General features: G+C 33.7%; 1 protein-coding gene across 3 annotated transcripts; it reads right to left on the bottom strand.

Moving 5' to 3' along the window:
* Nucleotides 1-676: 676 nt before the first annotated feature.
* Nucleotides 677-5,964, bottom strand: LOC132627702 (inositol-tetrakisphosphate 1-kinase 3). Of its 3 annotated transcripts, XM_060343259.1 has the most exons (11): nt 5,508-5,524; nt 4,681-4,762; nt 4,541-4,573; nt 4,116-4,323; nt 3,687-3,807; nt 3,419-3,511; nt 3,161-3,268; nt 2,888-3,064; nt 1,527-1,582; nt 1,307-1,391; nt 677-1,175 (listed from the first exon to the last, which is right to left on the bottom strand). In XM_060343259.1, the coding sequence occupies exons 5-11, from the start codon at nt 3,727-3,729 to the stop codon at nt 1,105-1,107; spliced, it is 633 nt and encodes a 210-aa protein (XP_060199242.1). In that variant the 5' UTR covers nt 3,730-3,807; nt 4,116-4,323; nt 4,541-4,573; nt 4,681-4,762; nt 5,508-5,524; the 3' UTR covers nt 677-1,104. The 3 variants fall into 3 exon arrangements, 2 of the variants coding, with proteins under 2 accessions (XP_060199242.1, XP_060199241.1); XM_060343258.1 differs by lacking the exon at nt 4,116-4,323 and having other exon boundaries at nt 5,508-5,950; XR_009577952.1 differs by lacking the exons at nt 677-1,175; nt 4,116-4,323 and adding an exon at nt 2,474-2,708 and having other exon boundaries at nt 1,357-1,391; nt 5,508-5,964.
* Between the last annotated feature and the right edge of the window lie 7,626 nt (nt 5,965-13,590).

The raw sequence follows: 13,590 nt of genomic DNA, 5'->3' as shown, positions 1-13,590 counted from the left end.
GTAACTCAAAAATTGGACACAATCTGGAGACAACAAAAATAGTTCCGATTGGAAAGGGACCAAGACTACTCATTGGTATACCAATGTCAAGCTCTTCAAGAAGGATTTCACTCCAAAAGCTAAATCTTTAGTGAAGCGCTTCAAACATTCTTTTGACAGAAACTCTAGGAAATTTAGATCTTTTGTTTTGATGTTCCTTTAAGTTATATAGAAATTGGGAACATAGGAGCTTCTGCATTGCTTTTGCTAGGATCCTAGTGTTCCAATCCCCTCCCTTTGTATAGGACTAGAGTTGGGAGGCAAGGTCTATTCCTCCTATGTAAATATCATTTCTGGTATATATTATCCAAGGTAGGGTTCAATGACAACTGCCAGCACCTCAAGTACTATAACCCGGGTGAATATAGCATTAAAAATGTCTCTGCCAACTATCCATTCTTTCACTACGCCATGATATATATGGTCATCTTGACTTGGTTCTAAACATGACAATCTCATAATTCAATGTACGCAACTATCCTCTAGGCTCTGGCCAAAACACTTTTTGAGTCATAGATTCAAGTCTATTATATGGCAGCATGCTGCCTGTCCAACAACTTAGTGCATTTAAAATGGTCACCTGTGTTGCAAAAACCAGAGTGATTCGGAAACATTTCCATGGAAAGAGAACACGAAATAACCGAGCTATCCAGTAGATTAGAAGAGCCAACAATGTACATGTATGTTCCTACTGTAAATGGCATTTTTACAAGGTGGAAGCAATTCTTTGCCCCAGGAACACGGGCATATTCGCCCTCCAGCCAACATTTACCAAGGGCTCACGCTCGTTGAATCCACTAAACTTATCAATTATCAAAGGCCGGAAACAAAAGATGGACCCCAAGGTCAGTAAGTTGGAATTGTGTACAAGAGGCAAGCTTCCAAAGGAGTAACCATTATCAAGAGAGCTCTTCTGCATTTTCCACCAGCGTCTGTGACCAGCTTTTAGAAATTGCCACAGAATTCTTTGCAAGATTCTATCCTCCTCGTGCTGGCGGGAGGATTCCTTCCCGGTAAATCCACTGATAATTATGCCTAATTAGGAACGGATTTCCCAATTCCTTATTATTTCTGCTTCACAAGGCTCAGGAGAAAATCAGTAAATATGTGCTCATACTCTGGCATTTTCCCATAACCTGCAGCACAGTGTAAAAGTATCGCAATCATGACTTTCAGGGTATCATTTTCTTTTTCTTCAAAAAATATGGTGCGTGACTATCAAATTTTATCTCAGAAAGAGAGTAATTCCACTCGAAGGATTTCTTACCAGGAAAGTAATTAATATCTATGACATAGTATCTGTCTTTTGTTCCAAGCTCTCTGATTATATCCAAGTTGAAGAGCCGAAGACCCTGCACAAAACATTGCAGTTATATTTAGAATATTTTACCTTATGAAGCAGCAGGTGAGAATGCAGAATTTGTAAAGCAAGCACCAAACATCATTTAGGACATAATTTATGGAAAGAGAAGACAGAAAATAAATACCAGTCTACGCCGAAGTTCCTTAGCAAGCCTCTCAAGTAATGGTTGCGGAGGAAGCTCTGCAAAGGATAAGATGTGAAAAAATATCATGAGTCACGATTTACTGCAGGTTTACTCAAGTAGATACACCTAATTAAATAAGGGAAAATTACGCGCTCTGTCTATTTTTGAAAATATATAACCACCCAATTTTCAACATATTTGTATATAAACACCTTTTATACACTTTATACAAGATTGATACATTATGTATAATGCTTTAAACTCAGGTATAATGTTGTATAATATTGGACACTGGGCTACGTGGCGTGTCATCCCGAGTAGAATAGTATTCACAAAGGTAAGATGGCACTCACTGGACTATCCAGCAACATGAAGTAAATACAGAATGTAACAATCCCACACCTAAGAGCTTAAAGACAATTCCATTTTGCATATACTTTAAACCTTTTAGGATTTCCCAACGCTTATTATATCTCTTTAGTGTCTAAGTTTTGAACTTTCAGATTGAGTGCTCTATCTGTGAACTACTTCAAACAGAATCATACACCAGATAACCATTTATACCACTACCGGGAACTGATAGAGGACAGTAATTAACCATCAAATGCTCTATACGTCCCACTTAAACAAGCCTATTCAGCGTCCCACTTAAACAAGCCTATTCGGCGTCCCACTTAAACAAGCCTATTCCGAATAGCAGGGGTTTTAGGAGTAAATTATTTGAGGATTGGATTTGAGTTTGGTAAACAAGTGTTCAAAATAATAGTATGGTATGTGAAAATGTAATGTATCTCCTTGAAAATGTCATCACATCAAATTGAAGAGATAGTTACATAACTTTGAATTGTTGAAACGAGAAGAAAGCACAGTTTATTTAAAATGAATAAATTAAGATAAAAGTAGTTCTAGTTTTGGGTTAGAGGAAGTGCAAAAAATGTAAAGCTTACTGTTGGTGGTAAAAGATCAAGGTTTAAGGAACTCATTCCAGAGTCCAGCCTCCTATGATCCCATGATCCAAAAGAATTAGAAATCTCAACAAGATTTGCCTTGAGGATTAGGAAAGCTCAAACTCCAAGGCACATCCTATAAGATGACTTCCTTGCTAGAAAAGTATCATATCAGGTAATAATAGTAAACCCATACTTGCTAGCTCTTGGTGAGTGTTGGCTTCTAAATCATTGGCTGGTTTGAAGAAAAAAAGTCAATTAATCAAATAAAAAAGAACAAGAAAACACTTCTTTTTCATCTGCTTTATTCTTTTAGTGTATGCCATAAGTTTGGTGCATCCATATATCTGAAGCAACCATGATGTATTTGATGTATCCAGAAAGAGAAAGTCACTGAGGGAAAAGATGGCTCACCTCCAACACAAGGGTCTAAATCTGCATCATCTGCAGATGCCGCAGCACAAGAAACTCTTGGGAATCGGAAAACCCCAGGGTTTTTGGACAGCTCACGTTTGCTAACATCAGGTAAACTGAATCGTCTCACAACCTTAATTGCTTCCCCGACAATGTATACCTTAAACAGAATTCCTCCTACAACCACAAGAAAACACATAATCAGCAAAAATATAACTCATAAATAACTACACAAGGAAGGCACAAATTCAATATTTCAACTAATATACGTACCATGGTTGATAAATTCCTGTAGCACAAGTGGGGGTTCAAGCATCTGAAGAGAGAACTTGTCATAGGCTAGAGACAACTCATGTGACTTAGCGGCCAAAGGCTTTGCAACTGAAAAGATAAAAACAGCTCAATTCAGGAAATTGCAACCAATTACTTTGTTTATATATTGCTCAAGTTAGATCTTATTGAGCTTAAAAAGTGGCAACTGCCTAAGGATCAGTTGATTAAAGACAAACAAGAAATGAAATAAATACGTACCAAGAGGTAGTCTCAGACCAGATTTGCTCACTGCATCTGGAATAGATGAAGAATCTCCCTCAATAACCAGTTGCCTAGGAGCACCAACTTTCCCTGTCAGGCAATAAAAAATAAGTTAACCCAGATTTCCCTGATATCCTTCGCCCCACTTCTTCAAGCTAAGAAGATTTAAAAAAAACGTGGCAATCCCAATTCACACAGCTTCTCAAGGCCGAAGTTAAAGCAATCAATAGTTCTCAAAGAATCATAAACAGACAGGAAATACTACCATAGGTGTCCGACAAGTTCAGGTCTGCAACATCTTCAAGCATGTATTCACGATTGTATACATGCTGTATGGCATCTGGAGGGTCAAGAACAGTGACATCTGGATGTGTAAGCCTATATTCCTACACAGAGAGCAAAGAAAGAAGTAAGAAAAAAAATAATGGAGGTTCTTCCTATATACGCCTCCTAATGGAAATAGGAATAATGGGGAAAAAAATCCCTATGTGTTCCTCCGACTGAGTTTTAAGTATCAGTTCTAATAGAATAAATTTACCATTTCCCCATACGGGAATAATGACCAAAATTTCATGATCCAGAAAAGGCAAGTAACCAACACTCTAGTCAGATAATGCAAAATGAAACAACTACTACTATGCCTCAATCCCAAACAAGTTGGGGAATATTAGAGTGGCACTTAAAAGGAATATACCGAAGATCAAAAGACATTGATTAGGTTAGTGCTCTCCTCTTAAGCTGATATGAGCATTGTGATGAGCCCCTCAAGAAATAGGATCCATTTATTGAAACCAGGAATCCTATCTGATATCAATCAGCTAATCTGTCCACCAAGGAATTCTCACTGGGCTTCGAACACAATTACCAAGTCATGATTCATGATGGAGGAAAGAGCTAGCAGTCTGCAAGTTATGTCAGACAGAACAAGTTTAAGCAAAAAGACAGCTCATCTCACCAATCACTGCCAAAGCATGTCTAATCCACATCAAGTAATTCCGTTATATTGTAGCCTAACTTACTACATATTTGTTTGAACAATGCATGTTAACTGTCATTAACAGGATTCTGTGAATAACACACACACACACACACATAAAGAAAGCTTTCAAATGAACCAACCTCAAGAATACGACGCCACTTGCTTCCTGACAACTGCAAGAAAGAAAGAGCACAAAATCAGACATATTTTAGAATGACATATTCTGGGGAGAAGCTATAAGGATTAGGTATGGAAGCATATAGACACAAGCAAAAGATACCTTATGGAGCACAATGTCAAAAGGACCTTGATCTGAAAGGGGTTTGTTCTGATCAATAGCAACAAATAATATTCCCTTAGTCCTGCATAATTCATAAGCAAGGTTAGCCTTGTTTTCTGAATCTATGTGGACAAAAAAGTTTGCATAAAGAGGAAGTTATACCAGCATCAAAAAAATATTTGTCAAGAGGTTAAATGTAGAAGTCCACCATGACTAATTCCTAACCAACTACTTCCCAAGCGCCAAATACAAACAGGTCATTTTTAGAAAGCGACCAGTAAATCAATTTATATTTTCAAGAATTATTTTTTTTTTAAAATAATAATGACGTATACCAGCACCAAATAATATCCGTCAGAGGTTACTGTCCAGAATTACCAACTATGCTGGCCAGTGGCCACATGAAGTAAAAGAATATACTGCCTGAATTATGATTATTCCAAATGATCTACTGTGCAAATTGAAAGCAGTCACAATCTCAAGGAAAAAGCAACCATCTAAGATAATGGATCTAAATAATAAAAATCTCATCTTTCAACCACAAAAACAAAAAAAAAACAAAAATTCCAGCAAAACAGTCATTTGGGAACACCATCAAATATGCAATATAAAAAACCAGATAAAATGATCCTAAAGTACCCTTCTCAAAACTAGTTTTCTGACACACCAAAAGAACAATGGACAACATTCACAAGAAGCATTCAGAAAAAAGGCAAGGTAAATGGAATATACAAAAACACTATATTCAAGCTCCAATAGAGAGTGGCATGTTCTTACATAAAACAACAAAGGCAATTTTGTCATGATTTACATTGAAAAAAGATTACCTAGCTAGACTTTCAAGCTTAGGCTGCAAAAAGCTCTTAACTTTCTTGGAAGTAAGAGCATAACCAACCATAATAAATTTCTTAGAGTGAACCAATTCCATCTGCTTTTCCTCTTCCTCATCTTCCATCTCCCTCTTGTACCCCATTACTTCACCCCTCATCCTCATTCCCCCTTACACCAAATTTATATTATATTTCTACCCCCACAAAAACTCCTTCTCCCTCTTTCTGCACCAACCAATTCAAGATTACAAATTAATTTTAATCCAAGATACCCAAGAAACAAAAAGAAGTTGAAATATTTGACCCCCAGGATTCTTGAAATGGAGATAAAAGTGCGTGAAAGTGCTTTTAAGAGAAAATTGCCGGAGAGAAAGAAAAGTAGAAGAGTGTGGGGGTATTTATAGATAGTAGTATGAGAAATTGGGGGGGTACACGCGTAAAGATTTGAGAAGAGATAGAGCAATTGTTATTAGCTGTAACAGTGAATGAGAATCCTGTAACGTAACGCGTGGATGCTGCTTTTTATAGGAGATAACGCTCATACATAAATTTGACTCATTATAATAACAACAAAAATTTAAAAAGTAGAAAAGTACTACTAGCATTTTTACACTTTTTGGGAAAGTAAACAAAGTGTGAGAAAAAAAATCAAAGTTTATTGCCGTTTTTTAATTTCATTTTTAAAATGGTAGTGTGAATCAACTTATACGCATCTCGACGGTATTTATCACTCTTTCCATTTCATTTCATAATAAGTGATTTTTTAGTTTTATGTATATTCCTTAAGGAAGTGTTCATTTCTAAAAAAATTAGAAGTGTTTTTACTAACTTACCTTTAATTAAATATCTAGAAAAATAAAAGTTTAATGATTCTTGATTATGTAAATAAGGGTCATTTTGATAGAAGAAGACTAATTTCTTCTTTAAATTCTAAAGCACCATTTTTTTTTAAAATAAAATAAAAAACTAAAAAAGTCACTTATTATGAAATGAAGGGGAGTACTTTTCACCAAGAGGTTAATACGACTTGAATATATGTGAAAAATCATATCCTATTATTGCCTCGAACTTTCATAATTATAACTCATTTCATTAATCACTAGATTACGTACTTGAATGCATATATTTATTTATTTTAGTGATTACTGTTGTTTCTTTAAAATTTTCAAAAATTATTTTGGTTTATGTTTAAATATAAAATTTCTTCATAGTTATCTTTTTTTTTCTTTTTTTTTTTGTTGTTAAGTTTCTAACAGACTTCTATCACTCTTCGCGATTTTTAAAACTCCACTTTTTTCATAATTTTGTGTTATTGTGACTTTATGCTTAAGCAACAATGCGTACCCAAAAAATTTGTAATAAGGTACTAATAACAATATATGCAATATGTTATGCATTGCTGAAGTGGTAAATTTTTCAGAATTGGAGTGAGGTGTGAATCGAGCATATGATTCAATATTCATGATGAATACGTAATTGTTATGCGTATGTTAATTTAAAAGAAATTACTTACGTTACTATTTTATGAAATGATGGATATGGGATCCACATGGTCCTCATGTGTTGGACTTATCTTGAACAGTTGGACATCATTTCCAGTTATGGCATCTCATTTAATAGTATCTTGTTTAATCACAACACAAAATCAAGATTTGTTTACCATTAATTGCATACAAGTAGGCAACGTGCATATCCAACCCTGAAGTTTCTTCCTTTTTTCTTCATGCTTTTTCTTAATCTCGAAGATTCTAATTGCTTGAGTTGATCCTCGGTGTCAGCTTGGATAAACTACTCTACATAAAAATTAAAATTTTAATTTCTTCAAAAATAACAACAAAGTTTAAACGTAGTGTTTTTGGTCCATTGATTATTGATTAATTTTAATTTGACTCACTATACTATTTAACTAAATACATTAGATATTTAATGAATTAAATTTTGCACTTTTGATCATTTTACTTATGAATATCCACATATTTAACATAATTATTAATTTCTACCACTTAATTATTGATCATGTGATATATTAAATTTATATTGTTACTTCATATTTGACGGTAATATAGTTCTATAACGTCAAATATAACATGTTTTCTACATGAAGGGATCAAAAACACATATTAATTAATTGAAGATTAAACATGCTAAGTAATATATTACAAGGACCAAAACATAATTTACTAATAACTTAGGGTCCAAAATGATATTAATCCCTAACAACCAAAAATAGACTATGATCTACATTCAGAATTTTTATATCTAATATTGCATAAATAGCTCCTTTGAAGAATATGGATTCTCTTATAAAAAATTAAGGAATTGTCCAAAAATCTTGCGTGGAGACACACACACACACAAAAAAAAAAAAAAACTGATGACAAAGTTGGGAAGGTACTTTAGCATAAGTTGGTTGAACTTGTTATAATTTGAGTAACATTTTAAGGTCATTACTTAAGACAACGTCAAATCATAGGTCTTAAATTGACGTTAATTCAAAGAATTAATCCAATTTGTTGTTTGCGCCATATATTTCAACATATACAAAGTGAATTTGCTTTTCTTTTATGCATGGCGAGCTATATGTTTCCAACTCTATGAATTTTGGCTAATATTTGCAATTGTGTAGGTTTTTGAGAATCATATATAACTGTAATGGTACTACATTAATAATTTAAAATACATGATCTAGTTTGTTATGTTGGCATGTGGTCCTCTTTTATCTTTTGTTGATATTTAGGATTGCTACACCTAGTTAGAACAAAAAAAAAATAGTGGTATTACAACTTAATCTTAATCAAATTAAGGCTCGACTATATAAAATTTTACCATTCGAGTCGCACCATTTAAGTGGGAAGACAAATAACTTATGTATATTACAAGCTCTCCAACAATAAAACTTGGCTAGTAGCTTTACTCTTTCTTGTTTAATGATACTACTAGCTGGATATATACTTTTAGAGAACAAAGGCTTATGGCAGGTATTTTGTCGATCTAGTCGATCATTTTCAAGATATAATTAGTCGATCATTTTCAAAATTGCATCTAATTGTACTAACGGCTCATAATTCCAATTTTAAGAAAATATATATTAATGTGTCAGCGTCAAAGCAATTTCTAATTAAGGATGTACGTATCGTATAGTATGTGAACACGAATCGTGATATAGGTCACCATGACTGAATCAATAAGATCATTTCCTATTTATAATAAAACCAGCTTAATTTCCTATTAATTTAAGTTGCCTTACATATTTGATTTATTGCTACTTGAAAACGATATTTTCATATTGCATGTTTTTTTTCTTCTTTTATTCTAACAAGAACACGTCCTAATAAGGGAGATCATTTGCTAATCATTAATTAATTAACAGTAACCTTGTACTTCTCCAAGAAAAATTGCATATTGATTAAAAAAACATGTTTTGTTGGGTTAGGTACTGTTAATAAGCTGAAGTTGATATGCTTTGATTAACGAATCAAGTTGATAGTTATTATCATTAACTATGTGGGGTTCCATTTCAATTAAATAAACAAATGACTTCATGGCGTCATCCATTAATCTATCTCTTAACAGGATTGTCCTATTAGTTCTTGATTGACATGTACAAAACCTAAAAGCCTAAGGTCTTTTTGTTAAATCCTAAAGCTTTACATCTTATTTTCCACATAAAAATTCAGGTGATACAAAAAAAAAAAAAAAAAAAAAAAACTTGTTTGCACTTGTTCCCCCTTCTTTAATTTCCAATAAACAATACTATTTTGATATATTATTTGTTGATCAATTCGGTTGATTAGATACTTGATTAATTAGTTTGATCTTCATGTTTTCGCTGATACTTAATATATAATGGACCTGAACGACTTAGCTTTTCGATGATCCTTCGAGCTGTTCCCATCCTTCGAGCTGTTCCCTAATGACTATTTTATAAGCTCCTTACCTTATCAAATATTTTATTTTTCCAGGTAATCCGAACCCAATCCATTTAATTTAACAAATGAGATTATCTCAACGAATTATAATATTTCAAATCCGTTGCTTTCAACCTTATGCTAATCCTTCATAACTTATTAATTTAATTTGTTGAGGTAAGGCCTCCTAATAAAAAAATACCTCATCATTAGGCCATTTTGCTTGCTAACTTATCTGTTTAATTCGTCCTTGTCATAATCCATGAAAACAAAGTAAAAGAAAAAGAGGAAAAAAGTAGAAGCATGGGCCTTATGCCTTATCGGATAGTTTTGTCTTATTTTCAGAGGGATATTTTGGTTAAATTGAAACCTAATTAGATGTGCTAATGCTCCACTACTTATCTTTAGCGGAAAACGTTACTTAATTAACTCGCAGAAATCCCAAAAAATAAGATAATAAAAAGCCGATTAATTAGGTATATAGGATTATATTCGCTGTTCCAAGTTTCCAACTACAGAGGCATATATATATATATATATATATATATATATATATATGCCACAAATTAACAAAGATTAATTTTGCTCAAGTTGAATCCTGATCAGATCCATATAAATATTTTAGTTGAGTTCCCTTTCCTTGTTTTATTTACTTTTCCTTCGTGACTATAGTTATAAGAAAAATACTACTATTGAGTTAATTTCAGCGACCTTTATTCGAATTTCTCTTCATAAAATTAACTAGATAAAAATGTTTTTCTAAGGGTAAACTTATCAAAGTGTAAAATTAAATTAATAATAAATACTAAAAAAATTGTTATGAGAAAATAAAAATAAGGAAATTGGACCTAATATCTTAAACTACGAAGGAAATTGGTGAGTAAAATTTGGGCGGGATGGCTATTTCTTGGACCATTTTTAATATTCAGCAACTATTTAAAATTTAATTGATAAAAATCACTTTTTAATGCAACAAAGGGACAAAACTAGCTCTACTTAAAATACGAAAGGATCAAGTTAGAGTCTTTTACAAGTGAAACTCCAACTTATTATGTTGGAACTCAAAAATTTGTTGCAGAAAGGTGAAAGTTGAAACTCCATCGCACTGTGCTAAAATTCGAACCTTGAATAGGAAATTTTAGTTTGACACTGTGATTCTTTCTTCACTCAACTTATTAGTTTCTACAATAGTAGGAAGAATGGCTACAATTTTAGATGAATACAAATTATTTACTGAGCAGTCTGAAATCATTGCATCCCATGCCATAATATCTTTTTGGCTCGTTCAATCAAACACTTGTTATATATGGCTCAACCAAAAATCCACACTTTGCATAAAAATCAACCATAGCTTTACATATACAAATATAGACATCACCATCAAGCCCTCCTTTTCACATGTTAAAGTTAACTTGTCTAGTAGATTTTTAGTTATTGTTGTCACAGAAAAATTCGAACTAACAAAGGTTCAAATTCTATGGTTTTTTTTTTGGAATTTGATTTTCAGGAACAATTTCTGGAGTTTTCCTGTATTTTAGCTAAGAATAATTTTATCAAATTATATTTTCAAAATAAAAATGATTAACTATTAAATAATTTTGAAAAGTTGGTTAAAACGTAATTAACAATCCAAAAACAATCTACAATAAGAGAGCATTATCTTGGTTTTGTTATAAAATGAAGCTAAAAGAGCCACAATATTAAAGGATGAAAACCATAGAAATAGAATGACAAAAGATGAGAGATTTTTACTATTCTTCCAAAATGTGTTTCAAGTGTATTTCATATGAAAACTTATGACTCTATTTATAGTGCTACATATGCATTCAATATATGAGAAAATGGAGGAACCATTAAGATGGTGGAGGAAAATGGAGGAACCATTAAGATGGTAGAGGAAAATGGAGGAACCATTAAGATGGTGGAGGAGAAGCATTATATTTGTGTATTGGACATCCATAATATATTTCATAACACTCCCCCTTGGATGTCCATAGATGATGTGCATCGTTAAAAACCTTATTGGGAAAAACCTTGTGGGAAAAAGCCTCAATGAAGGAAAAAGAGTACACATATCTAGTAATACGCTTTGAGAGTTGCCTCATTAAAAACCTTACCAAGAAAACCCAATGGGACAAAACTTGGTTAAGGAAAAAAGAGTACAACACGTATTTCACTCCCCCTAACGAAGACCAATATTCAGATGTCGGAGTCTTCGCATTCCAATCTTGAATATCATTTTCTCAAGAGTTGAAGTTGGCAAAGATTTGGTGAACAAATCTGCAGGATTGTCACTTAAACGAATTGGTTGTACATCAAGATCACCATTCTTCTGGAGATCATGTGTGAAAAATAACTTTGGTGAAATGTGCTTCGTTCTATCTCCTTTTATAAATCCTCCTTTTAATGGAGCTATGCATGCAACATTATCTTCATATAATACTGTGGGTATTTTTGTATCACACTTCAAGCCACATCTTTCTCTGATGAAATGTATCACTGATCTCAACCACACACATTCTCTACTTGCTTCATGAATAGCTATTATCTCAGCATGATTCGAAGAAGTAGCAACAATGGACTGCTTTGTGGATCGCCATGATATAGCAGTACCTCCGCATGTAAACAGATAGCCTGTTTGAGATCGAGCTTTATGTGGATCAGATAAATAACCTGCATCTGTATAACCAACAAAATCTGTACTACCTTTGTTAGTATAAAACAGACCCATATCGCTAGTTCCCTTCAGATATCGCAATATATGCTTAACTCTGTTCCAGTGTCTTCGTGTAGGAGAAGAGCTATATCTTGCTAGCAAATTAACAGAGAACGCTATGTCAGGTCTTGTAGCGTTAGCAAGATACATAAGTGCACCAATTGCACTAAGATATGGTATTTCAGGACCAAGAAGCTCTTCATTTTCTTCTTGAGGTCGGAACGGATCTTTACTCACTTCAAGTGAGCGAACAACCATTGGAGTACTTAAAGGATGCGCATTGTCCATGTAAAATCTTTTTAAAACCTTTTCGGTATAAGCAGATTGATGGATAAGGATCCCATCTGTCAAATGTTCAATCTGCAAACCAAGACAAAGTTTTGCTTTTCCCAGATCTTTCATCTCAAATTCTTTCTTTAAATATTCAATCGCCTTTTGGAGCTCTTCTGGAGTTCCAATTAGGTTTATGTCATCAACATAAACAACGATTATAACGAACTCTGATTTTGCTTTCTTAATAAAAACACATGGACAAATGGCATCATTTATATAACCTTCTTTTACCAAGTACTCACTGAGGCGATTGTACCACATGCGCCCTGATTGTTTTAGACCATACAACGATCTTTGTAATCTGATTGAATACATCTCCCGAGACTTTGAGTTAATTGCTTCAGGCATTTTAAATCCTTCAGGAATTTTCATATAGACTTCATTATCAAGTGAGCCATAAAGGTAAGCTGTAACCACATCCATCAGATGTATTTCAAGGTTTTCATGTACAGCTAAACTGATGAGATATCGAAATGTTATGTCATCCATAACTGGTGAATATGTTTCTTCATAGTCGATACCGGGTCGTTGAGAGAATCCTTGTGCAACAAGGCGTGCCTTGTATCTCACAATTTCATTTCTCTCATTTCTTTTTCGCACAAAAACCCATTTATGGCCAATTGGTTTTACACCATTAGGCGTTTGGACTACAGGTCCAAAAACCTCACGTTTGGCAAGTGAATTCAATTCTGATTGAACCGCCTCTTGCCATTTTGGCCAATCATATCTTCGTCGACATTCTTCGACAAATTGAGGTTCCTGATCGTCAATGTCTTTCATAATATTTAGGGCAACATTATATGCAAAAACATTATCCACCATAATCTTCGATCGATTCAAATTTATCCCATCACCAGAAGAACTCAATGATAGTTCTTTATTTACTTGAGTCTCGGGTTCCCTAATATCTTCAGGAGTATCAGGATTAGTCAGATCTTGAATATCTTCATGATATTCTTTCATAGTGTCATTTTGATCATTTTTCGTGTTTCTTTTTCTAGGATTTTTATCCTTAGAACCCAATGGCCTACCACGCTTCAGGCGTGCATGAGATTCAGAGGCTATAACACTAGTAGATTTTCCCTTTGGGACATCAATTCGGATAGGCACATTCTCTGCAGGG

The sequence above is a fragment of the Lycium barbarum genome, chromosome 2 (assembly GCF_019175385.1).
Source record: "Lycium barbarum isolate Lr01 chromosome 2, ASM1917538v2, whole genome shotgun sequence".
NCBI classification, from domain to species: Eukaryota; Viridiplantae; Streptophyta; class Magnoliopsida; order Solanales; family Solanaceae; genus Lycium; species Lycium barbarum.
This window is presented reverse-complemented; position numbering and strand designations above follow the sequence as displayed.